Here is a 27,927-nt window from a genome sequence, read left to right on the forward strand (position 1 = left end):
CATTATCAGGTGTGTATGTCCAGTTATAACCAATTCAACAATAACATTATTAGGTGTGTATGTCCAGTTATAACCAATTCAACAATAACATTATCAGGTGAGTATGTCCAGTTATAACCAATTCAACAATAACATTATTAGGTGTGTATGTCCAGTTATAACCAATTCAACAATAACATTATTAGGTGTGTATGTCCAGTTATAACCAATTTAACAATAACATTATTAGGTGTGTATGTCCAGTTATAACCAATTCAACAATAACATTATTAGGTGTGTATGTCCAGTTATAACCAATTCAACAATAACATTATTAGGTGTGTATGTCCAGTTATAACCAATTTAACAATAACATTATCAGGTAATTGTTATGTATGTCAAGTTATAACCAATTTAACATTAACATTATCAAGTAATCATCATCATCATCATCGTCGTCATCGTCGTCTTCGTCGTCGTCATCATCATCATCATCATCATCATCACCATCATCATCATCATCATCATCATCATTATCATCAAGCGTATTCATCCCCACCATCACCACACCACCACCACTACTACTATAACTACTACCACCACTACTATCACCACCATCACATAGACGATCACCACCACAACTACTTCCACCACCACCACCACTACCACCACCATCACCACCACCATCACCACCGCCATCACCACCACCACCACCACCACCTAACACCATTCAATATCACGTCCAACCCACACAGAGACTCGTTAATCATCCCCATCATCAACTGCCTGACCAGTTTCTATGCTGGTTTTGTTGTGTTTTGTACCCTTGGATACATGGCACACCTCAAAAACACAGGCGTTCGGGCAGTCGCTACACAAGGTAGGTACACATGTGTGTGGGGTTTCATGTGACAGTATGTGTCGTGTTTGTGTTGAATCTAAAGTGGTAGTAAAAATGATGGGAATTGTAATACTTCTACTACTACAACTACTACTACTACTACTCCTACTACTACTACTACTACTACTACTACTACTACTACTACTACTACTACTACTACTACTACTACTACTAAACTACTTCTCTTTTTCTTCTACTACTACTACTACTACTATACTACTACTACTACTACTACTACTACTACTACTACTCCCGCTACTACTACTACTACTACTACTACTACTACTACTACTACTACTACTACTACTACTACTACTACTACTACTACTACTACTACTACTACTACCTACTACTACTACTACTACTACTACTACTACTACTACTACTACTACTACTACTACAACTACTACTACTACTACTACCGCTACTACTACTACTACTACTACTACTACTACTACTACTATACTAACTACTACTACTACTACTACTACCGCTACTACTACTACTACTACTACTACTACTACTACTACTACTACTACAACTACTACTACTACTACTACTTCTACTACTACTACTACTACTACTCTTAATACTACTTCTTCTTCTTCTACTACTACTACTACTACTACTACTACTACTACTACTACTACTACTACTACTACTACTACTACTGCTGCTGCTGCTACTACTACTACTACCGCTACTACTACTACTACTACTACTACTACTACTACTACTACTACTACTACTACTACTGCTGCTGCTGCTACTACTACTACTACTACTATTACTACCACTACTACTAATACTACTACTGCTGCTGCTGCTACTACTACTACTACTACCGCTACTACTACTACTACTACTACTACTACTACTACTACTACTACTACTACTACTACTACTACTACTACTACTACTACTACTACTACTACTACTACTACTACTACTACTACTACTACTACTACTAATAACGATAACAATCATAACATGAGGAGGAGGAGGAGGAGGAGGAGGAGGAGGAGGAGGAGGAGGAGGAGGAGGAGGAGGAAGAGGAGTAGGAGGATGAGAGGTGGAGGAGGTGGAGGCGGAGAAGGAGGAGGAGGAGGAATGGGGAGGGTTGCAGGGTTGGAGAAGAAAAAGATGAAGATGAGAGAGATGAGGATGAGAAGGTTGTGATGGAGGATAATGAGTGAAATGGAATAAAAATCATATTCTATCACGTGATATTTCTCTCGTGCCCTTTGACCCCAGGTCCTGGTTTGATATTCGTGGTGTACCCCGAGGCCATCGGGGCCATGCCGGCATCTACCGTGTGGTCTATCCTCTTCTTTGCTACAATCTGTATATTGGGATTCAGTACGCAGGTATGTATGTTTGTATGTATGTATGAGTTGCATTGTACATTAGTACGGCACCTATAAGGTGCTATGCTATATCAGCATAAAAGTGTCACGGACACAGGAAATTCACATATTGGGACCAAGTACATCTGTTCCTGGCTAGAGTCACAATTTCGTCAATGGGCATAGAATCCAGCCCATGTAGTAGAGTGCCTGCTGGTCTAGTTGTCGGGCTCTTCAAGTAGGTAATGAAAGTTCGACGCAGGAGGCGGTCTGTGTCCACGCGGGAGATATGCCCCGCAAACCGGAGCCTGCGTATTCTCTGTATTTATGTACACGTGACCAATGGGATTGCTATATATATATATATATATATATATATATATATATATATATATATATATATTGGGATTCAGTACACAAGTGTTTCTGTATTTCTGTACACGTGACCAATGGGATAGCTCTAATATGAATATTGGGATTCAGTGCACACTTGTTTCTGTATTTCTGTACACGTGACCAATGGGATAGCTCTAATATGAATATTGGGATTCAGTGCACACTTGTTTCTGTATTTCTGTACACGTGACCGATGGGATAGCTCTAATATGAATATTGGGATTCAGTGCACAATAGTTTCTGTACCTGTACACGAGACCAATGGTCTATATATCGTCTCCATCCAATCGAGTCATCGATCACATGATTTATTGTAGCTGTCCAGCGATTGGATATTTCTCAATGAATTACTGGACTCACGCTGCTTTGTTGATAAGGGTTGTAAAAACACCCAGGGTTCAATCAGAACAAAAAGGTCATAGATCACGTCTCGTTGTGCTGCTATGTGGTCTTGTGGTATGACACTCGCTTTCGGATTGGAAGGACCAGGGTTCGAGCCTAGCTCGGTGCATAATTGAGTCCTTGGAAACGGCTCTTTACTAACATTCTCTAACCGTCCTCAGGTGTAAAATGAGTACCTGGCCGTCAGCAACGTTGTCTCTGTCGGGAAAGACCACATAGCCTAATCCTATCGGAAGACAGCTAACCACGACCTTGATCTTTGACCCCAAATATCTGAACAGTCAATACTAAGCAAAGATTATCGACAATGATCACTGAATAAAGCCAACTACAGGGGACAGCGTGGTTCAGCGGTACGCTCATTGCTTCCTACCCGAAAGGTACCGAGTTCGATCACCTGCCGCTGCGCTGTGTGGCCTTTGAGCAAGTCACCTCGCCTTATCTCAATTTGTGGAGCTGCACTGCGGCTAACGCCTGGGATATTCCAGTCTTCCCTTAGAATAGACCCTAGAGACAAATTTCCCCTAAGGGATGAATAAAGGGAATTTTTATATTACATGGATTTTTGCCTTCAATTTTCCAGAATAACGTTTTTTGGTTTTCCGGAAAAATATTGTTTTTCATTGAAATTTTCGCCGTTTTCTAAAACATTTTGCTCTGTCATATTTCCAAAAATATTTCTGGCTTTTGTACGGCTATGTGGTCTAGTGGTATGATACTCGCCTTCGGATCGGAAGGTCCTGGGTTCGAGTCCCGAGCGGTGCATAGACGAGTACTTGGAAAATGCTCTTTACTGGCATTCTCTTACCGTACTTAAGTGTAAAATGAGAACCTTGCCGTTAACGGCGTTGTCTCTGTACGAAAAAATATGTGTCATTTCGCTTGACAAGGGTCATTTCTCGTCCTATATGGTAAGTGTTGCTGTAGGCTGGGAACCCTTTGTAAAGCGCTTTAAGCATGTTTTTGGATATTTTAAAGAGACATTGGGCTCATAGAGCCAGAGTTTTTCCCGGTTTCTGAACCGGACAATAGCAATTGCGTGCTATCCTTTGGATAGGATGCTAGTCTATCGCAAAGTACTTTCCGCCAAATCTAACAGACCTGGTACTCACCCATTCATTGCTGGGTGGACAGGGGGTTCAGAAAAATCTCGTCTACACCCGTGATCGATCTTGGTTCTTTTGCGTGTGAAGCGAGTGCTCTACCAACTGAGCTATCGGATTTTACGCTATATAAAAGCTCAATGTTCTTTTTGTTCTTTCTTCCAGTTTTCCAACGCCGAGACTTTGATGACAGCCGTACAGGACGAGTTTCCAGCAGTTTTCAAAGGCAGACTACGACAGATCGGTCTGCGCATGTGCATTCTCCTGTCGTCCTTCATCCTTGGTCTGCCCATCTGCGCACAGGGGGGAATGCATCTCCTGGATCTTGTGGACAGCGCTGTGCTCGGTTTTCCTATCTTGATGGTTGGCCTGTTTGAATACATCGCCATCATTTACATTTATGGTGAGAAATATGGGATGCATTCTTTCCAAAAGCTATGAAGTTGGAAACAAATTCCCTATAATCTGAAATTTTGTTTTTCTTTTTAAGGTTTCACGATCAACACATTTAGGTCAAATCAGCGCCAGTAAAAAGGATGAAATTTGGAAAGTAAAAACATTCCAGATGTATAATTAAAAGGGCTTGAGTAAAAATTAAGACAAAGGGGAATGGTTCAAATAGCGAACAGATGTAGATTCCAAGAGCACACAATCAGTGTACTTAGTTTGAGATCACCTGAAAGTCTCACCGAGACAAGATCCCACTAAGAGGAATACACTCAAATGCTTACATATCATATGTTAAAAAACAGTACATAACATATGATTTACAGGGGAAAAATATCATTTCCCAAAACTCTAACTATACATTCGACTGTTTCCGTCCCAGTCAAGGGCTCCAGCCAGGTCAGGACAAAAAGTAAATCTCATTCCAAGACAAAGACAGAAAGCAATTGGAAAACAGATATAGGGGTATAATAGACACAGGAAGTACCTCCCTGCCCACTATGGGAGGTCGGGAACCCCACCCAGATATAGGGGCATAGAAGACACAGGAAGTACCTCCCTGCCCACTATGGGAGGTCGGAAACCCCACTCAGATATAGGGGTATAATAGACACAGGAAGTACCTCCCTGCCCAGTATTGGAGGTCGGGAACCCCACCCAGATGTAGGGGGTTAGAAGACACGACAAGTTTGTCACAGTTATGTTCCTTAGTTGTGTACAACACGTATAAAAATTTGGAAATAGAAATAAACAAAAAATTACAGGAACAGCTTTTTAAAAAAGAACAAAATTCCGAACACGGGACGTTTCGAGCTCAAAACCCTTCTTCAGCCAACTACGAAAAAAAACCCCCAATAAAATTGTAAATACATGACTTAAAAAACCCAAATCGATGACAAGTCAACTCGTCATGTTTGAATTTTGAAAGCTTTTTAGAGTCAAAAGCTTCAAGCAGCTTTGTATCACACAAAAAACAACTTGGAAAACCTGGACTTAGACAATATTTCTAAGTCAATTTATTAGGATTTCTATTGGTAAATGCCTAAATTAACCCTTTGACCTTGAACATTTTTTATGATAAATAAATGTCTAAATTAACCCTTTGACCTTGAACATTTTTTATGATAAATAAATGTCTAAATTAACCCTTTGACCTTGAACATTGATCAGGATAAACAAATGCCTAAATAAACCCTTTGACCTTGAACATTGATCAGGATAAACAAATGCCTAAATTAACCCTTTGACCTTGAACATTTTGTATGATAAATAAATGCCTAAATTAACCCTTTGTACCCTGGCCATCTTTCATTCCTTGGGGATTTTCAGGTTACAACAAGTTTGCCGATGACATCCAGACCATGGTGGGGTTCAAACCTTTCTTATTCTTCAAGGCAACGTGGTGCGTTATCTCCCCAGCACTTCTATTGGTAAGAGTTTTAAATATACCGTAAGGCATGGTTTTAATAGCCATTTTGGATATATTTGTCCATTTTGGGTGCATTTGTCCATATTCGATGTATTTGACCAATTTGGGTGTATTGTCCATTTTTGGTGGATATGTCCATTTTGGGTGTATTGCCAATTTTGGGTGCATTTGTCTACTTTGCTTGTAATTGTACATATTTGTCTTTTATGGTTTATTTGACCATTTGGGGTGTAGAAAGAGTTTTTTTTCCTAAGTCAGGTTGCCTGATATATCCGTCAAGAAATGTCAACAAGTCAGAGTAAAAATGCCAAATTAAGTGACACTATGGTAGGTGTTCCTGGCAATGCATTGTCGGCCAAAACACACATAAAATGTCCAACCCCTTTATAGCATTGTCTCTGTACGAAAAGCAAAATGCAGTATCGCCTAACAGACGTCATGTTTTGTTCTACACGATGCGTGTTGCTGTTGGCCAGAGATCCTTTGTAACGCGCTTAGAGCACGTTAGTGGATATTGCGCTATATAAAATCTCAAGTTTTTTTAAAACGTTATTTTTTCAATCTGACGTTGGAGCAGCAGCTTCTCATAGCGAGTCATAATAGTACAGGGTGTGGAGCCAAGGGAGGACGAAGCCATTGGGACATCGGGTTAGATCGCCATTTAGCCAATGCAGGTCGACTGAAGCCATTGGGTCATCGGGTTAGATCGCCATTTAGCCAATGGGGGTCGACCGAAGCCATTGGGACATCGGGTTAGATCGCCATTTAGCCAATGGGGGTCGACTGAAGCCATTGGGTCATCGGGTTAGATCGCCATTTAGCCAATGGGGGTCGACTGAAGCCATTGGGTCATCGGGTTAGATCGCCATTTAGCCAATGGGGGTCGACTGAAGCCATTGGGACATCGGGTTAGATCGCCATTTAGCCAATGGGGGTTGACTGAAGCCATTGGGTCATCGGGTTAGATCGCCATTTAGCCAATGGGGGTCGACTGAAGCCATTGGGTCATCGGGTTAGATCGCCATTTAGCCAATGCAGGTCGACTGAAGCCATTGGGTCATCGGGTTAGATCGCCATTTAGCCAATGGGGGTCGACTGAAGCCATTGGGTCATCGGGTTAGATCGCCATTTAGCCAATGCAGGTCGACTGAAGCCATTGGGACATCGGGTTAGATCGCCGGTCCTTCAAGGCGCCCGTCGACTGCTCTAGTCTGGGATGATCTGGTGAACGTCCTCCGTACTCCTCTGCCCCTGATATGCCCCAAGCACAGCTGCCCCCCCCCCTCCCCTCCCCCACGACAAGTCTGTGCTCCATTAGATGTGACCTAATTACTTGGCTTGAGCCCTTAAACCCCAGTCGGAGCATCGGCCATCAATTGTTGACTCTACCTTGGGCTGTCCTCTCCACTTGTTTCCATGTGTGTCCACCCCTTAACCCCAGTCGGAGCATCGGCCATCAATTGTTGACTCTACCTTGGGCTGTCCTCTCCACTTGTTTCCATGTGTGTCCACCCCTTAACCCCAGTCGGAGCATCGGCCATCAATTGTTGACTCTACCTTGCGCTGTCCTCTCCACTTGTTTCCATGTGTGTCCACCCCTTAGCCCAGTCGGAGCATCGGCCATCAATGATGATTCGCCAGTTGACTCTTCCTTGGTCTGTCCTCTCCACTTGTTTCCATGTGTGTCCACCCCTTAACCCGGTCGGAGCATCGGCCATCAATTGTTGACTCTTCCTTGGGCTGTCCTCTCCACTTGTTTCCATGTGTGTCCACCCCTTAGCCCGGTCGGAGCATCGGCCATCAATGATGATTCGCCAGTTGACTCTTCCTTGGTCTGTCCTCTCCACTTGTTTCCATGTGTGTCCACCCCTTAACCCGGTCGGAGCACCGGCCATCAATGATGATTCGCCAGTTGGCTCTACCTTGGTCTGTCCTCTCCACTTGTTTCCATGTGTGTCCACCCCTTAACCCGGTCGGGGCATCGGCCATCAATTGTTGACTCTACCTTGGGCTGCCCTCTCCACTTGTTTCCATGTGTGTCCACCCCTTAACCCGGTCGGAGCATCGGCCATCAATTGTTGACTCTACCTTGGGCTGTCCTCTCCACTTGTTTCCATGTGTGTCCACCCCTTAACCCGGTCGGGGCATCGGCCATCAATTGTTGACTCTACCTTGGGCTGTCCTCTCCACTTGTTTCCATGTGTGTCCACCCTTAACCCGGTCGGAGCATCGGCCATCAATGATGATTCGCCAGTTGGCTCTACCTTGGTCTGTCCTCTCCACTTGTTTCCATGTGTGTCCACCCCTTAACCCGGTCGGAGCATCGGCCATCAATTGTTGACTCTTCCTTGGGCTGTCCTCTCCACTTGTTTCCATGTGTGTCCACCCCTTAACCCGGTCGGAGCATCGGCCATCAATTGTTTACTCTACATTGGGCTGTCCTCTCCACTTGTTTCCATGTGTGTCCACCCCTTAACCCGGTCGGAGCATCGGCCATCAATTGTTGACTCTTCCTTGGGCTGTCCTCTCCACTTGTTTCCATGTGTGTCCACCCCATAACCCGGTCGGAGCATCGGCCATCAATTGTTGACTCTACCTTGGTCTGTCCTCTCCACTTGTTTCCATGTGTGTCCACCCCTTAGCCCAGTCGGAGCATCGGCCATCAATGATGATTCGCCAGTTGGCTCTACCTTGGTCTGTCCTCTCCACTTATTTCCATGTGTGTCCACCCCTTAACCAGGTCGGAGCATCGGCCATCAATGATGCCAGTTGGCTCTACCTTGGGCTGTCCTCTCCATTGTGCGGCTATTGCTTTCGGATCGGAAGGGCCTGAGTTCAAGCCTCGCTCGGCGCATAGTTGAGTCCTTGGAAAAGGCTCTTTACTCACATTCTCTCACCGTACTCAGGTTTAAAATGAGTACCTGGCCGTCAACAGTGTTGTCTGTCCGGAAAAAAAATATCGTCTGACAGGCGTCATGTCTCGTTCTACATGTTACGTGTTGCTGTTAGGGATCCCTTGTAAAGCGCTTTGAGCACATTAATTGGATATTGCGCTATATAAAAAAATATCTCAAAAGCTCAATTAGAGGTGGCACCTCGATTCTCTAATCCCCCCCCCCCCCACCCCTATCGCTTACTACTATTCATCTGTTTTTCCTCCCAGGCCGTGATCGCGTTCAAGACGTATAGAATTTGGCATTTTAAAAAACGTCTATTTCTTGCAGGGATTAATCGTCTTCAAGGCGTATGAAATGGTTTTTCCTCCCAGGCCGTGATCGCGTTCAAGACGTATAGAATTTGGCATTTATAAAGCGCCAACTTGCAATCCCCCCCCCCCCTTTCTCCCCATCGCTTACTACTTTTCATGTATATTTTCTTCCAGTCATGATCATGTTCACGGCGTATGGAATAACACACTACAGATGAATGTGAGAATGATGGTGTTGTTTATTTATAAACGTATATTTCTTACAGGGATTAATCGTCTTCAAGGCGTATGAAATGAAAGATTTCGACCCAGCCTGGAAAGGACTTTTGTATTATCTCATCGTCATCTTTAACGTGATGTGGATTCCACTCGGTTATTTCTATTATGGCAGACATGCTATGAAAGAGGTGAACCATTGTTATCATTATCGGTATTATCGTCAGCATCACCATCATCATCATCATCATCATCATCATCATCATCATCATCATCACCATCATCATCATCATCATCATCATCATCATCATCATCATCATCATCATCATCATCATCATCATCATCAGCATTATCATCATCATCATCATCATCATCATCATCGTCATCACAATCACAATTTAAGACAAGAAGTCACAGTCCTGTTGACAAAATGTAACATAGAGACGTCTAGAGATGGCACATGGCGCATGAAATGTACTGTACCTAACAATTCCTTTTCCAAAAAAGACAATATTATGTTTAGTAAGGTACTCGTTTTGCACCTGAGTGAGGTGTGAGAATATGACAAGATAAATATTCAAATAACCAATTTTTCTTCTGTGTCGCAATTAGCGGGATTCGAACCAATGACATTTTAGCCCGTGGTGTATGCCCTACCTTAAGAATACAAATCAGAACAAACACACCCTACTATAAACAACATATCTGTTTCCCATGAATAACAAAGGAATGGAACAACCTGCCATAAAAACTAGTTACAGCACCTAATCATGAACAAACCCTAGCCGGAACATACAAGATGGCGTAGAACTTGTCGCCAGCTAGATGGCGTTGGCTGTCCGAAAGAAGAAGAAGAAGAAGAAGAAGAAGAAGAAGAAGAAGAAGAAAAAGAAGAAGAAGAAGAAGAAGAAGAAGAAGAAGAAGAAGAAGAAGAAGAAGAAGAAGAAGAAGAAGAAGAAGAAGAAGAAGAAGAAGAAGAAGAGGAAGAAGAAGGAGAAGAAGGAGGAGGCGGAGGAGGAGGAGGAGGAGGAGGTGGATGAGAATAATAATAATAATAATAATAATAATAATAATAATAATAATAATAATAATAATAATAATAATAATAATAATAATAATAATAAGAAGAAGAAGAAGAAGAAGAAGAAGAAGAAGAAGAAGAAGAGGAAGAAGAAGGAGAAGAAGGAGGAGGAGGAGGAGGAAGAGGAGGAGGAGGAGGAGAATAATAATAATAATAATAATAATAATAATAATAATAATAATAATAATAATAATATAATAATAATAATAATAATAATAATAATAAAAATAATAACAAATAATAACAATAATAATAATAATAATAATAATAATAATAATAATAATAATAATAATAACAATAATAATTAATAATAATAATGATAATAGTAATAATAATAATAATAATAATAATAATAATAATAATAATAATAATAATAATAATGGTAATAGTAATAATAATAATAATAATAATAATAATAATAATAATAATAATAATAAATAATAATAATAATAATAATAATAATAAATAATAAAAGAAGAAGAAGAAGAAGAAGAAGAAGAAGAAGAAGAAGAAGAAGAAGAAGAAGAAGAAGAAGAAGAAGAAGAAGAAGAAGAAGAAGAAGAAGAAGAAGAAGAAGAAGAAGAAAAAGAAGAAGAAGACAAGATGCCAATAATCCTACACCAAATTCATTTTAAACGACCAGTATTATTCCATCTTTATATAACCAGGTGAACGTTGTCCGGATAGCTCAGTTGGTAGAGCACTCGTTTCACTTGCAAAGGGACCGAAACCGATCCCAGGTGAAGCCGAGATTGTATCGCTAGGGGTCTTCCACATCTGGCGGAAAGTAATTTTCGATAATGAAAACTAGAGTCCTATACAAAGGCTAACAAGAAAGTATTGTCCGTTTCACGCTATTGAAACCGGGACGAACTCCAGTCCCATGGACCTAATAGCTCTTAAGGATTAATTTGTTGTTTTTCTTAACCCAACCAGGCAATGGCACCAAAACCGTATTGGCGCCAACGAAGACAGCAACAAGGTCAACAGGTCACGACCCCTGGAGTTGTCTCCCTGGATCCGCAGAATAACGCCTGGGAGATGCAGACAAAGAAGGAACTGGAGGCCCACGACAACAGAGGCTTTCTTACACCTCACAACGACATGGCCACTCGATTCTGATTGGTTGAATCACACTATTTGGGACAGGGAACCACAGAACGGTGGCGCCATATTGGGTTACATGGGCCATCAGGGGTTACTTGGGCCACCAGGGGTAACGGGCCATCAGGGATTATTTGGGCCACCAGGGATTATTTGGGCCACCAGAGGTAACTTGGGCCATCATGGGTTATTTGGGCCACCGGGAAGTACTTCAGCCATCAGGGGTTATTTGGGGCACCAGGGGTTACTTGGGCCATTGAGGATTATTTGGGCCAGCAGGGGTTGTTATGTGGGCTACCAGGGCTTGATTGGGCCATCAGGGGTCACTGAGGCCAACAGGAGTTACTTGGACAATAAGGGGCTACTGAGCCCAGCGGGAATTACTTGAGCAACTTCCATTTGATAAATGCACCCAAAAACTCTTATTTTCCAAAATCTAACCATATTTAGCCATGTTTTCACTCATAAAATTTTGAAAGAGAGTGCAGTACTGTTTTAAAATGGAAAGTGACCCAAGTACGCCTATATTACCGTATTACAGTGGAATACGCATTAGGTCAACACTCATAAATTCAGTTTCTGCTTAAGGTCACCACTTCTTGTTGGTCCAAAATGCTATGGTTTGTTTTATTTGTTTTTATTCTGAATGTGTTCTATTGTGCGGTTATGTGGTCTTGTGATATGACACTCGCTTTCGGATCGGAACGTCCTGGGTTCGAACCTCGCTCGGCGTATAGTTTAGTCCTTGGAAAAGGCCCTTTACTCCCATTATCTCACGTAGTCATGTGTAAAATGTGTACCTAACCGTTAACAGCGTTGTCTCTGTCACAAAAGCAACAATGTAATATCGCTTAACAGGCGTCATGTCTCGTTCTAAATGTAACGTGTTGCTGTTGGTCAGGGACCCCTTGTAAATCGCTTTGAACACGATTAGTGGATATTGCTCTATATAAATGCTCTAGCCTAAATCCTCTAGCTCTGCCATTTTATTAAAGAACACAGTATGTGCTGTTTGGTTAACATTTTATATAGTGTGTTTTTAAAAACAACGTCAGAGCTATTGATAAGGAATACAATCAACCTTCCTTAACACTTTCCCTCCCAGCCATTGTGGGGAATTCCCCAAAAACGTCACACCTCCCCCCCCACCCAACACAAAAACAGATTTTTTCTTTCTCAAACAGAAAATCAACAAGTAGCTACATTCTATTCACAATAGAGCAGTAAAGTTAGGTGCCCCAAACGTAAACAATAACAAGTTGCCATTGATTTCCGTTAGGGACCGGAAAAATTTACGCACAATATAGGTCTCCCAATTTTGTAGTTTGAGTTGTAGGCAATACACTTTCAGTATTGAAAATATGTTTACATAAAATCTAACAGTTGCAGAAATAATAATATAAGGCTAAATTATTATGAAAATCAGGCTCCGAATAATTCTCGTTTTGTTCACACCAGCGCAATAATTTGCTCTGGTCTAAAAATAGATAGACTGTAACTTTTGATAAATTTTAGAAAATTTTACCTTTTGTTCCATAAAATATCCATATCTAGACATTATTTGATGCATGATCGAGTATTTATGAATATGTGTTTTCTTTTGCCACCTAACAGCCAAATTTTAAAGGTTATTTTTTTTTCTATAATTTACATTGGAACGTGAGCTGTCAAGACAGGAACATGTGGTTTGCCATGTGCTTCTCGACCTTTGTTTACGTTTGGGGCACCTAACTTTACTGCTCTATAGTAAAAAAGAGTTGTACAAAACAGTGTCAAGTTTTTATAATTATCGATGCCATACGTTTAGTTCTTTAAAAAATCACAACTTCCACCAGCCGGATATACGTAAAATCACACAAAACCTTGATATGATTGAGTGATAGAATTTAGTGAGAAATATCAGACCTGCCTAAAACTACGAAAAAGTCGTAGAAATACGGATTTTTGGCTCCAGTTACAGAACTGTATATGTCTATTTGACACTCTATAAATCTTGCTGAAAAGGAAAGTTTAGCTTCTTAGAACCATGTTCGGGACCACGCCGAGAGAAAATTATTTATCTCTAACGCATGTAAAGTGAATTTTTCTTTTTCCCCTTGGAAACTACGAGTTTTTTGAAATTTCACGTCGGCATCTCTAGAACTAACTCATAAAAATGGCTGGCTAAAACAATAACAAAGAGCTGAGTGACGTCAATTTTGTTCCATCTATAACAAATATATATTATAATATTTTGTGAGAAATTCTGATGCAGGCACTGTTGTAAGATGATGACCACACAGACTTTACATATCTTTGTAATGTGAAAAAATAAATAGAGCATTTGTATAGATAGTATGCAGATGATGTCACTCAGGCCTTTGTTATTGTTTTTGCCATCCGCGTTTGTGAATTGTTCTCACTAAACTGCATTAACCAGACTATAAAAGTTCATGGTTACACAGAGTTTGTGTGTTGGTCCGTTATACTTCCGGATGGCAATGTTGTGAACTCCTTGGCCAAGCACATTCTATCTATAGCGTAATATCCACTAAACGTGCTCAAAGCGCTTTACAAGAGGTCCATGACCAACAGCAATGCGTAACATATAGAACAAGATATGACGCCTGTTAAGCGATATGGTTTTTTTTACCGACAGAGACACGCTGTTAACGGCCATGTGATCATTTTACACATGTGTACGGTGAGAAATGTGAGTAGAGAGTCTTTTCCAAGGACTCAACTTTGCGCCGAGCGAGGCTCGAACCCAGGGACCTTCCGATCCGAAAGCGAGTGTCATACCACAAGACCCCATAGCCACATGTATCAGATGTCCGAATGAGAAGATGTTCCAATGGTTGGTGTGGGGAGGGTTAAAGCGTAGCCATCGTCAAGTTATGGCCTGACACCGTAGCCATCGTCAAGTTATAGCCTGACACCGTAGCCATCGTAAAGTTATAGCCTGACACCGTAGCCATCGTCAAGTTATAGCCTGACACCGTAGCCATCGTCAAGTTATAGCCTGACACCGTAGCCATCGTAAAGTTATAGCCTGACACCGTAGCCATCGTAAAGTTATATAGCCTGAGCGTAGCCATCGTAAAGTTATATAGCCTGACACCGACCAAAAAATGACGACAAAATGCCAGTATTTTGCCACAAAAGAAAACAAATCGTGAGTTGTATTCAATAGTTCAACCAATGAAATAAACTTGTTTCCTTGATCTCTACTAACGACAACTCACTAGACGCTACACAAACAACAAAAAATGACGTCAAACTGCCAGTCTTTGAGGGTTCTAGTGTCAGGCTATATGATGTTAACGATGGCTACGGTTAAAGTAGGCCAATGTTTCTGGTATGGCAAAGTTTATTTTATCAGTACTATGCACTGTGTATCGGAGTAATTTTGATGGGGGAAAATACAACTGAATTAGATTTGTACGAAAAGGAATTCTATTTATAAATCAAAATCCAATATGGCAATAGGGTTCAACAATCGTGACGTCACTTCCCTCTTAATGACGCATAGAAGCTGGTTTTAAACGATTGAAACAATAGTGGACGCCATTACCGCCATCACTGACCTTATGAAATATTTCTCCGACGTACATAAGTGTATATCCAGAGGAGATAAACATTATAAATCTGATCATGTTTTGACTTTTATACATTCGGATCACATGACATGTGAAAAAGTTCTAGCCAGCATGAAGAATAAAAGTACCGATTTTCTTTGATTAGAACCAAGTTGTTGGTTGCTGGGCGGACGTGACGTCAGACTATTGAATCCTATTGGTCATTTTGTTTCGCTTGACTCGTGGGGAATGTTTACAACTTCCATAAACAAAGCAGCGTGTTTACATTTATTTAGAAAAAAATATTTAGAGAACAACAAGTCATGTGATCAATGACTCTGTCGACGAAAACCTGAACATTAGTTATGACCAACACAGTGAATACTTTTAAGAGGACAGCACACTCGTAAACACTTTTTTCAGGGCTCGATGATTTCTACACAAAATGCCACAAATCATTTTCAAAACAAGCCTGAACACCGAGAGATACCAGCCAGTCCCGTGTGGAGAGGTCATTGGCATTGTCTTTGGCCACGGACTAAGGGACTGAATTGGGTAGATACCAGCCAGTCCCGTGTGGAGAGGTCATTGGCATTGTCTTTGGCCACGGACTAAGGGACTGAATTGGGTAGATACCAGCCAGTCCCGTGTGGAGAGGTCATTGGCATTGTCTTTGGCCACGGACTAAGGGACTGAATTGGGTAGATACCAGCCAGTCCCGTGTGGAGAGGTCATTGGCATTGTCTTTGGCCACGGACTAAGGGACTGAATTGGGTAGATACCAGCCAGTCCCGTGTGGAGAGGTCATTGGCATTGTCTTTGGCCACGGACTAAGGGACTGAATTGGGTAGATACCAGCCAGTCCCGTGTGGAGAGGTCATTGGCATTTGTCTTTGGCCACGGACTAAGGGACTGAATTGGGTAGATACCAGCCAGTCCCGTGTGGAGAGGTCATTGGCATTGTCTTTGGCCACGGACTAAGGGACTGAATTGGGTAGATACCAGCCAGTCCCGTGTGGAGAGGTCATTGGCATTGTCTTTGGCCACGGACTAAGGGACTGAATTGGGTAGATACCAGCCAGTCCCGTGTGGAGAGGTCATTGGCATTGTCTTTGGCCACGGACTAAGGGACTGAATTGGGTAGATACCAGCCAGTCCCGTGTGGAGAGGTCATTGGCATTTGTCTTTGGCCACGGACTAAGGGACTGAATTGGGTAGATACCAGCCAGTCCCGTGTGGAGAGGTCATTGGCATTGTCTTTGGCCACGGACTAAGGGACTGAATTGGGTAGATACCAGCCAGTCCCGTGTGGAGAGGTCATTGGCATTGTCTTTGGCCACGGACTAAGGGACTGAATTGGGTAGATACCAGCCAGTCCCGTGTGGAGAGGTCATTGGCATTGTCTTTGGCCACGGACTAAGGGACTGAATTGGTTAGATACCAGCCAGTCCCGTGTGGAGAGGTCATTGGCATTGTCTTTGGCCACGGACTAAGGGACTGAATTGGGTAGATACCAGCCAGTCCCGTGTGGAGAGGTCATTGGCATTGTCTTTGGCCACGGACTAAGGGACTGAATTGGGTAGATACCAGCCAGTCCCGTGTGGAGAGGTCATTGGCATTGTCTTTGGCCACGGACTAAGGGACTGAATTGGGTAGATACCAGCCAGTCCCGTGTGGAGAGGTCATTGGCATTGTCTTTGGCCACGGACTAAGGGACTGAATTGGGTAGATACCAGCCAGTCCCGTGTGGAGAGGTCATTGGCATTGTCTTTGGCCACGGACTAAGGGACTGAATTGGGTAGATACCAGCCAGTCCCGTGTGGAGAGGTCATTGGCATTGTCTTTGGCCACGGACTAAGGGACTGAATTGGGTAGATACCAGCCAGTCCCGTGTGGAGAGGTCATTGGCATTGTCTTTGGCCACGGACTAAGGGACTGAATTGGGTAGATACCAGCCAGTCCCGTGTGGAGAGGTCATTGGCATTGTCTTTGGCCACGGACTAAGGGACTGAATTGGGTAGATACCAGTCAGTCCCGTGTGGAGAGGTCATTGGCATTGTCTTTGGCCACGGACTAAGGGACTGAATTGGGTAGATACCAGTCAGTCCCGTGTGGAGAGGTCATTGGCATTGTCTTTGTCTTTGGCCACGGACTAAGGGACTGAATTGGGTTGGCATTTTCTCAACAGACCGCTCCCATTCTGCTGACGCAAACACTTTTCTAGGCTTAAGCCCCTTGGTCTGTAGCCTTTGTAAACGCATAGCCATGGATCGTGAGTTGTGTTCAATAATTCAACCAATGGGATCATTTGCTCCCTTGAGCAATATATTGAATGGGAAATAACTGTGTGATTGCTGTCGTGTGTGTAGAAATGACAGAGTTATGTCCCATGTATTATTGTCTTGTCTGGAAGAGTGAGAACCCTTGTTCATTATCTCACTTCCTACATGTAGTTTTGTTATTGTGTCATTAATGACGATGATGTAATACATGACCAGTCTATACTTCTATGAGATCGCATGTCAGTTCAATACCAAATAAGCAGAACTAATGACAACTCACTGGGCGGTTGACCGTCGCCATCGTTAAGTTATAGCCTGACACTGACCGTCGCCATCGTTAAGTTATAGCTTGACACTGACCGTCGCCATCGTTAAGTTATAGCCTGGCACTGACCGTAGCGATCGTTAAGTTATAGCCTGACACTGACCGTCGCCATCGTTAAGTTATAGCCTGACACTGACCGTCGCCATCGTTAAGTTATAGCCTGACACTGACCGTCGCCATCGTTAAGTTATAGCCTGACACTGAGACCCAAAAGGACTGGTCTTTTGACGTCATTATTTGTTTTTTGCACCGCCTAGTGAGTTGTCGTTATTAGTGCTCATGGAAATAAGTGGTCGAATTGGTTGAACTATGGAACACAACTCACGATTTGTTTTCTTTTGTGGCCAAAGACTGGTCTTTTGACGTCAGGCTATGAGTTAAGGATGGCTGCGGGTTGACCAATCTTACAATGACGTCACAATATAAATCCTTGTCGAGGACTACGCTTGACCTCAGTAGGAGGAGGTCATTGATCATATTATTGTCATATTAAAATAACTTCCCGTGCCTTCATCAACTCATGGCCTGATAGGGACCTCCATACATTCGTCATAAAAGACGACAATCGCGGGGGAAAACACCAACTGAATGTGAGCGATCTATATTCAGGTTTTCATCCAACCAAGTCATCAATAACATGATTTGTGGCTGTCCACCGATTGGATATTTCTTTGAATATGTAAACACGCTGCTTTGTTTATGAAAGTTGTAAACATACACATGTGTCAAACAGAACAAAATGACCAATCGTGATGTTAAGATATTTCGAAAGTTGTGAGCAGCGGGTGGTTGGATGGGAGCATCACCCTTGAATCATATACCTATGATGTTCGCATGGGTGTACGATCCGATAGTGATGTCGTTTCTTCTTCTCTTTACTAGCCTATCCTGCTTCTTTGGTTTGTGATTGTATTTTTGACAGGGGATATTTTTTTTTTCTGTAAATCTTCTGCCTGTTTGTTCTTGGTTATTTATAATTTAGCTTATGATATCTTTAGGTTATGATTTTGATTTACATTTGTACTATTTTTGTTAGATTGCTTGTTTTTTTTGTTTCAGCGGTCTCTCATATAACCTCAATTGTGTTGGAAGAGACCTAAAGCAACAAACAAACAAAAAGTTGTGAGCACTTTTCACTATGTGGGTCATTTTTAGCACATTTTGCAATGTGACCAATGACCTCGAGCACATGGAAAGTTAATATTGATCGCTCCCATTCTGAGTTGTAATCAACAACTCATCCTATAGATATGCGCTTGGCTAAGAAGCTCATAACATTGCCATCCGGAAGTATAACGGACCAACACACAAAACGGTGTGTATCCATGAACGTTTATAGTCGGGTTAATACAGTTCAGTGAGCATTACTCATAAACGCGGATGGCAAAAAACAATAACAATGACCTGAGTGACGTCATCTTCGAACTATCTATAGATAGTTCGAAGTATACGTCACTCGTGTATTTGTTTTTGTTTTTTCCCATCCACGTTTATGAGTAATGCTCACCGAACTGTATTAACCCGAATATGAACGTTCATGGATACACACCGTTTTGTGTGTTGGTCCGTTATACTTCCGGATGGCAATGTTATGAGCTTCTGAGCCAAGGGCATACTATCTATAGATAGAACTAAGATAACGGCACTCGAGTCTTTGTTATTGTTTTTTGCCATCCGCGTTTATGAGTAATTCTCACTTAACTGTGTTTAAATCAGATTTATACGTTCATGGTTACACATAGTTTTGTGTGTTGGTCCGTTATACTTCCGGATGGCAATGTTGTGAGATAGTATGCGATTGGCTAAGCAGGTCACAACATTGCCAGCCCTGTGAAATTTTGGGATAAAAACAAAAATTTTAATTCAATTAATATTTTCAAGAATGCCATTGATAAAGAAGTTCTATAGTAAAATAAAAGGATTGAAAATGACTCTTATAAAAGATACAAAACAAAGTAAACGACGTTTCGGCCTTTGACCTTCTTCAGGCCAAATGACGAAACTTTGTGTTGTATCTTTTATAAGAGTCATTTTCCCCCCCCCCCCTTTATTTTACTATACATTGTATGGAACTCATTTGGGCACCTGTAGATTTTGGTTTTACTACATACAGAACTTGTCAACATAATATTTTATATGGATGAATATTGTCACATGACATTGAAATGATTTGTATTTGTATATCATTCAATTGAAACTCTCCAGTGTATAAAGGTGGACTTGTCAAATGACTGGTGTGTTGATGATATGACCTACACGTGTGGCCATCGCCGTAAAACACTTAAAAACAAAACATATAAACGTTATGGCACTGATATGACCTACTTGTGTGGCAAACGCTGTAAAAGTCTTAAAAATTAAACAAAACAAATGGCCTTTGAGTTGCTGATATGACCTACACGTGTTGCAAGCGCCGTAAAACGCTTAAAAATAACGAATCTTGACTCTGTGACACTTAAGAGTATTTCTGTGTTAGATTTTTACTAATTAGTGACAATGAATATAGACTGAAAATAGTCAAATTTACGATGAATGTTGGTGATATCAATGTGTGATATTCTATGTCTATGCATCAAAGTTACTCAGAGCGTTTAAAGCTTTTTAAAGCAATTATATTTTTTACTTGGGTAATTTTTCTTGGAATTCTAGATTTTTCATATTCTTCCTTTTATGACCTTAATGTGTCGCAAGCGCCGTAAACAACCTTAAAAACAAAAACACACAATTCATGTTTTTTCTTACTAAGAAACAGTCGATTACCTTAAAAACAAAAACAAACAACAATTCATGTTTTTTCTTAACTAAGAAACAGTGGATTTCCTGTTCCGTCATTACGTAATTGGTTTGTCTATTCGCCTTAACAACGGCATCCTCTCATCTCCCATTTATGCCTCATTTAATAGTGTTTTGTTGACTAGGGGGAATCCCGAAACGTCCGAATATTTATTCATCTTTGTTAATTGAATTGACATTTCTTTTCTGTCTTATTAAAATATTTATTGTTTATTTTCTATCGATCGGTGATGGGTTTTTTTCGTTTGGTTTTCTTTTTGGTGTTTTTTGTTGAGGATATCAGCATTATTGATATTATTGTTAATTTTTGTTTGGCTTGTTTGTTTGTTGTTGTTGTTGTTGTTGTTGTTATCTTTGTGGCTTCTTGTTTTTGTTGTTGTTGTTGTTATTATTATAATTATTTTCCATGTTGTATGTTTGTTATTGTTGCTGTTAATTTTGTTGGTATTTCTTTTCTGTATGTTTGTTTTTACTGCTGCAGTACTGGTCCCTAGAACACACCAAATTCCAACACGTTGTGTCATACGACACGCTGAAGCTCGATGACCGAAAGGTTTGGTTGCCGTCCGTGAACGTGCTAGAAACCTGCCAGTACTGTATTGCTTAGATGCTGCAATCGTCGTCTTCATTCTTGTCTTCGTCGTCGTCATCGTTGTTGTTGTTTCGTGTTGATGACGTCATCGTTGTTGTTGTTGTTGTTCTGTGTTGATGACGTCATCGTTGTTGTTGTTGTTCTGTGTTGATGACGTCATCGTTGTTGTTGTTGTTGTTCTGTGTTGATGACGCCATCGGCGTTGCTGTTTCTATTATTGATGACGTCATCGTTGTTGCTGTTGTTGTTTCCTGTTGTTGACGTCGTTTTTGTTACCGTTCATGTTTGCATTTGATGACGTCATCTCGCTGCAGTTGTTGTTTCTTGTTGTGTCGTCGTCTTTGTTGCTATTATTGTTTGTTGTTGTTGATGACATCATCGTTATCATTGTTTTTGTAATTATTATCGTGGCTGTTACTGTAGTTGTTGCTCCTAGAACAAAGGATGTTGTATTTTCAGTCAATGGGGTATTGAACCACTCCAAACACCGTCGTCTCACCACAACCCGTGGAGGCCGCTAACAACCCGACCACGATGTATTCAGATGTACTCGTGGTTTTGCAATATACAGGCGCTCCATAGTCTCCCTGTTAGAAATAGAATGGGGAACGGGGGGGGGGGGGGGGGGGAAGGGGGTTGGGGTGGAAAGAATTTAAATTTCAAAGTAAGAATTGTCGTCCTTTTTCAGCGTGTTATGATGATTTATGGTGATGATGATGATGATGATGATGATGATGATGATGATGATGATGATGATGATGATGATAATGAGAAAGAAAATGGGATAGTAAAAATTTCTAGAATTACAATTAAAGCACCCAAGAAAAGGTAAGACAAAGGGGAATTGGTCCAAATAGGAAACAGATGTTGATTACAAAATCACATTATCAAAGTACTTAGTTTGAGATCACCTATAAGTCTCATCCAGACACAAGCACAGGTCCCCGCTAAGAGGAATACACTCAAATGTTTACAACTCATATATAACATGTAAACAAACATCCTGGGTGGGGTTCCTGGCCTCAAATAGAGGGCAGAAAGGTCACTGTGTCTTCCACCCCCTACATCTTTTTTCCAACATATTTTTTTGTCTTTGTCTTGGATTGAGAAAACTTGGTTTTGTCCTGGCCCTTGTGGAAGTCCTTAGTTGAGAGGGAAATAGTCAAATGTATAGTTAAAAGTTTTGGGAATTATTTTCCCCTTGTAAATCATCTCTCTGTACTGTTGTTTTGAATGTGTAATGTAAACATTTGAGTGTATTCCTCTTAGTGGAGACCTGCGCTTGTGTCTGGATGAGACTTTTAGGTGATATCAAACTAAATACACTGACAGTGTGCTCTTAGAATCTACATCTGTTTCCTATTTGAACCAATTCCACTTTGTCTTATTTTTCTCGTATGCCTTCAATTTTTTACTATCTCATTTTCTTTCTTTAGGTCATATCAGCGCCAGTAAAAAGGAGGAAAATGGGATAGTAAAAGTTCTTTTAGAATTACAATTCAAGCACCAAAGAAAAGGGAGGGACAAAGGGGATAAATGTCACCAAAGCTAAAACCTTAAAGAACAAACAAAAGTGTATAATTGTTGCTCATTATGCTTACCGTAAGAAATTTTCAAAACAAAAAATTAACTGTATTATCTTTTGTATTATTGCTTACCGCTAATAGCATAAGTTGTCAAACAAATTTTCGGGTTAATTTTTGTAATCGTTTCCTAGAATTGAAACAAAACTTTCCCTAACTAGTCCAGGCTTATTTAAATTCGTTTCAATGTCTAAACAATTGATTTCTTACTGTATATTATTTCATTTTATTTATTTTACATGAACCCTGAACCTTTTGTGAATGTGCTTTTCATAATCGCTGACACTTTAGTAAGTGTTTTATAATCTTATTATTATTATTATTTATTATTATTTTTATTATTATATTATTATTATTATTATTATTATTATTATTATTATTATTATTATTATTATTATTATTATTATTATTATTATTATTATTATTATTATTATTATTATTATTATTATTATTATTAATTATTATTATTATTATTATTATTATTATTATTATTATTATTATTATTATTATTATTATTATTATTATTATTATTATTATTATTATATTATTATTATTATTATTATTATTATTATTATTATTATTATTATTATTATTATTATTATTATTATTATTATTTTATTATTATTATTATTATTATTATTATTATTATTATTATTATTATTATTATTATTATTATTATTAATATTATTATTATTATTATTTCCACGGTTCCTTTGAAACCAACAGAGAGATTCAAACTCCAACCTTACCGAGCACTCAATGGTCGTTAGAGCTTTGGTAGCAAAGCACATGGCGTTTGTCAGCAATTCGTCTCCCTTCCCTCCACCTGATATAAATTTGATGCCTCGACATCCCTGGGGATAAATTCTCACTGCTATGGACCGGAGGCCGTTTTGGGCTAAGGTGTTCCCTGGATGGAAATAGAAATAGTGTTATATATATGGACCGGAGGCCGTTTTGGGCTAAGGTGTTCCCTGGATGGACATAGAAATAGTGTTATATATATATTATATGGACCGGAGGCCGTTTTGGGCTAAGGTGTTCCCTGGATGGAAATAGAAATAGTGTTATATATATATGGACCGGAGGCCGTTTTGGGCCAAGGTGTTCCCTGGATGGAAATAGAAATAGTGTTATATATATATATATATATATATATATATATATATATATATATATATATATATATATATATGGACCGGAGGTCGTTTTGGGCTAAGGTATTCCCTGGATGGAACTAGAAATAGTGTTATATATATGGACCGGAGGCCGTTTTGGGCCAAGGTGTTCCCTGGATGGAAATAGAAATAGTGTTATATATATGGACCGGAGGCCGTTTTCGACTAAGATGTTCCCTGGATGGACAGGAAATAGAATTTGTCTTTTTATGGATATAATATGGTATTGATAAACATATGGACATACACGTTTATATATCACCAACACTACCAACACCACCACCACGACGATCACCACCACCATGGACCATCAAGGAATGGAACACTCTCTCATCAGAAATCGTAGATATTACCAACAACAACAAATTTGGCCAACTATTAATAAACATTTATTTTTCAACTCAATAACACTACTATCACCAACGCCACCAACACCACCACTACCATCACCAACACCACCAACATCAACATCACTACTACTACCGCCACCAATACCACAACCACCGACAACACCATCATCATTAACACCACTACCATCATCACCACCACCACCGCCATTACCAACACCAACACCACCACCCCTCCCCCCCCCCCCCACCACTACTTACTGTCATAAGATCCATAACTCAAAACCTGACAATCATTATAGTCAATCTTTGACGTCATTTCCGGATGTTTCAATCCACAAGCTACTTTATTGCACCGTGACGTCAGTTGTTGAATGACCAAGTCATTGACATCAAAGAATGCCGCCCCGTCTTTTCCTGAATCAAAACATAACAGTGTATATTATACAATTCTTACGCACTTGATTTTTGGAATTCCGGACATGTTCCCAACCGCTGCACGAGCTTGTGAGTACACGCTGGGAACAAAGTTCGAATTCCAAAACACAAGAGTGTAAGAAATCATTGATTCTACCCCTCAAGCGATTCCTATTTCGTCATCTCAGAGTAATTAGTGAAAAATAATGCTTGATAATCTGACGTCACAAATTGTTATTGTAAACTCGATATCATTACACGTTATTATTTAGGGAGATGGGGTGGAATAAATGATTTTATTTTACCATTTCTATAAGAATACATACAAAAACTGAAATGTGTATGTACGTTTATATAAAGCATTTCATGTCAATGCGCTTCTCAATGTTTCACTAATTCCCCTAGCGGGCCAGATGAAACCAAATTTCTATTCCATACTGTACAAGACGCATGTTGGGCGTCATTTTCATTCTGACACTTCTACTATATCCGTCACTGTCAATAGTCAGGTACTCATTAACACCTGAGTCGAATGTGATAGTGTGTGTAAAATGCTCTAACTTAAGGACACACGATTGGGACTAGAATTTTCCTAGACAAACTGTCACCCATCCGGTCACTAATGATAAAACTATTACAACAACAAGAACAACAACAACAAATACAACAACAACAACAACTACTACTACTACTACTACTACTACTACTACTACTACTACTACTACTACTACTACTACTACTACTACTACTACTACTACTACTACTACTAGTACTAGTACTACTACTACTACTACTACTACTACTACTACTACTACTACTACTACTACTACTACTACTACTACTACTACTACTACTACACTACATACTACTACTACTACTACTACTACTACTACTACTACTACTACTACTACTACTATATACTACTACTACTACTACTACTACTACTACTACTACTGCTACTACTACTACTACTACTACTACTACTACTACTACTACTACTACTACTACTACTACTACTACTACTTCTACAAGAACAAACAATATAGTCATATCACTGTGTCGGGAGGTGAGGCAGACCCATTGAAGAGAGAGAGAGAGAGAGAGAGAGAGAGAGAGAGAGAGAGAGAGAGAGAGAGAGAGAGAGAGAGAGAGAGGATACTGATAGTGCTTGTAGCTGCCATAACACAAGACTACGACATTCCAACCTTCAACTCTGGTAAATCTTCCCATTGGGATGTGAAGGGTGGGGGACACTTGGATGTTGATGTCACTGGGGGGATGGAAGGGGACAGAATGGGGGGGGGGGGGGGTAGAGTAGAGGTAAGGTGAAGGGGAATTGATCAACACAATCACTTAAACTATCAATTGATCGATCAATCAGTCAATTTGTCAATCCATCAATCATTATCATCAATTCAATCATCACCATCAACAACAACGAAAACATCGTGATCATCATCTCAGTTTTGAGTGCCAGTACTGTTGAGGTAGAAGAATATGTGAGTATTTTACTTAAGCGCATATCAACGATAATAATAACGAACACACTGGTACCAGTGCACAAGACTGAGGTAAACTTAAATGTGGACAGATAGATAGAATGAAGTTGACGTCACTCAGGTCTTTCTTATTGTTTTTTGCCATCCATGCTTATGAGTAATTCTCACTAAACTGTATTAACCAGACTATAAACGTTCAAGGTTTCACATAGTTATGTGTGTTTGTCCGTTATATTTCTTGATGGCAATGTTGCCAGTTTCTTAGCCAAGCGCACAGCATCTACACAATCTGTTGGTTGATTAGTTCTCACTAAATTCTATCAATCAAGCTATAGATAGAACGACATTGACGTCACTCACCTCTTTGTTATTGTTTTGCCAGCCTTTTTATGAGCAGGTCTCTTTAAATTTTATCAATCAGTAAGTTATATCTGGCTGGCTGATGTTGTGAGCATTTGGGTAAACGCATAGCATCAATTAACGTTAAAAATGTTACGTTATTAAAAAATAACCCAAAAGGCAAGCTGCACCCTCGCGTTTCTCCGCCGAAATCTTAGCCACGCCCCAACGTCATGCAAACAAAATGCCTACCTCGCACTTGTGAGATCACAATTGGAATACGGAGCAGTTGCCTGGGATCCCTACCTGAAAGAGGATATTCAAAATCCAAAATGAGAGAGTCCAGAGACAATGCGCCCGGTTCATAACTGGGAACTATAAGAGCAGAACCCCAGGATGCATGACAAAAATGTTAGAAGAAAGAAATCTCATCAGCCTCCAACAAAGAAGAAAAGAAACCCGTCTGTCATTCATGTTCAAGATTATCATCATCATCATCATCATCATCATGTAGTTCCATACCTGAAGCAGACGTCGGAGGTCATCTTCCGCCAAGCTGATCTATCTCTTGCCAATTCGATTAAAGCAGCGCCACCTTTCTCAGCTTCATTTGTCCAAGTTCTTATCCCTTTCAAAGAAGTTATTCTTTGTCTTCCTCTTATTCTTTTTCCATTCATCTTTCCAGTCAAGGCGAGTACTTCCAAACCAGGGTGGCGGATAATGTGTCCTAAAAATTCCATTTGGCGTTTGATGATTTTTGTTATCAGTAATCTTTTTTTGTTTGCCATTTCTAAAATTTCTTCATTTCTTTTCCTTTCCACCCATGACACCCTCATCATTCTTCTGTAAAACCACATTTCCACTGACTCCAGTCTTTTAACCATGGTCTTGTTTATGGTCCAGCTCTCACAACCATATAGCAGCACAGACAGTACATAGCAATCCAGGACCTTGATTTTTGTTTTCATGTTAATATTCCTGGTTTTCATAATTGTATGCAGCTGGTTGAATGCATTCTTCGCCATACCTATTCTTTTCTTTATTTCACAATCTGATTTTCCATTGGATGTTACATTGAAGCCTATAAAGATTATAACAGATCAAATACCACCAATAAAGGCAGACTCCTTTTTCACGCCACGACCAAACAAAAGAAAAATCCGAGCACTCACTTTTGCCAACCACATAACCGAAAACCCCATTGACAGATACGCCACAAACAATTCGAACTGCTTCAAAATCCCACAGACAAGAACACAAAACTACAGAAATTCTTTCTTCATTAGAACAATCTCGGAGTGGAATGGGCTGGATGAACTGGTCATCATGGCACCACACCTAAACGATTTCAAGGCCCGACTGACATGGGCCCGCGCCCAATGAGGACGCCGCTGAAATACAAC

At 40.4% G+C, this 27,927-nt stretch overlaps 2 protein-coding genes across 10 annotated transcripts in view; one reads left to right on the forward strand and one right to left on the reverse strand.

The window, feature by feature from the left end:
- Nucleotides 1–20,787, forward strand: part of LOC144958603 (sodium- and chloride-dependent glycine transporter 1-like) — a 44,468-nt gene extending 23,681 nt beyond the window's left edge. For both annotated transcript variants that reach the window (XM_078890687.1, XM_078890689.1), the window contains exons 10-15: nt 735–859; nt 2,135–2,247; nt 4,293–4,530; nt 5,904–6,004; nt 9,478–9,618; nt 11,445–20,787. In XM_078890687.1, the coding sequence (XP_078746813.1) occupies nt 735–859; nt 2,135–2,247; nt 4,293–4,530; nt 5,904–6,004; nt 9,478–9,618; nt 11,445–11,630 (904 nt within the window). In that variant the 3' untranslated portion in view covers nt 11,631–20,787. The remainder of the gene's footprint in view (nt 1–734; nt 860–2,134; nt 2,248–4,292; nt 4,531–5,903; nt 6,005–9,477; nt 9,619–11,444) is intronic.
- Nucleotides 20,788–21,016: 229 nt separating this feature from the next.
- The window catches only part of LOC144958604 (uncharacterized), a 21,954-nt gene continuing 15,043 nt past the window's right edge, over nt 21,017–27,927 (reverse strand). For all 8 annotated transcript variants that reach the window (XM_078890690.1, XM_078890692.1, XM_078890693.1 and 5 more), the window contains 4 exons: nt 25,892–25,956; nt 24,531–24,686; nt 23,494–23,654; nt 21,017–21,748 (listed from right to left, as the gene is read on the reverse strand). In XM_078890690.1, the coding sequence (XP_078746816.1) occupies nt 21,617–21,748; nt 23,494–23,654; nt 24,531–24,686; nt 25,892–25,956 (514 nt within the window). In that variant the 3' untranslated portion in view covers nt 21,017–21,616. The remainder of the gene's footprint in view (nt 21,749–23,493; nt 23,655–24,530; nt 24,687–25,891; nt 25,957–27,927) is intronic.

The sequence above is a fragment of the Berghia stephanieae genome, chromosome 13 (assembly GCF_034508935.2).
Source record: "Berghia stephanieae isolate SIO BIC M18660-M18661 chromosome 13, UCSD_Bste_1.3, whole genome shotgun sequence".
NCBI classification, from domain to species: domain Eukaryota; kingdom Metazoa; phylum Mollusca; class Gastropoda; order Nudibranchia; family Aeolidiidae; genus Berghia; species Berghia stephanieae.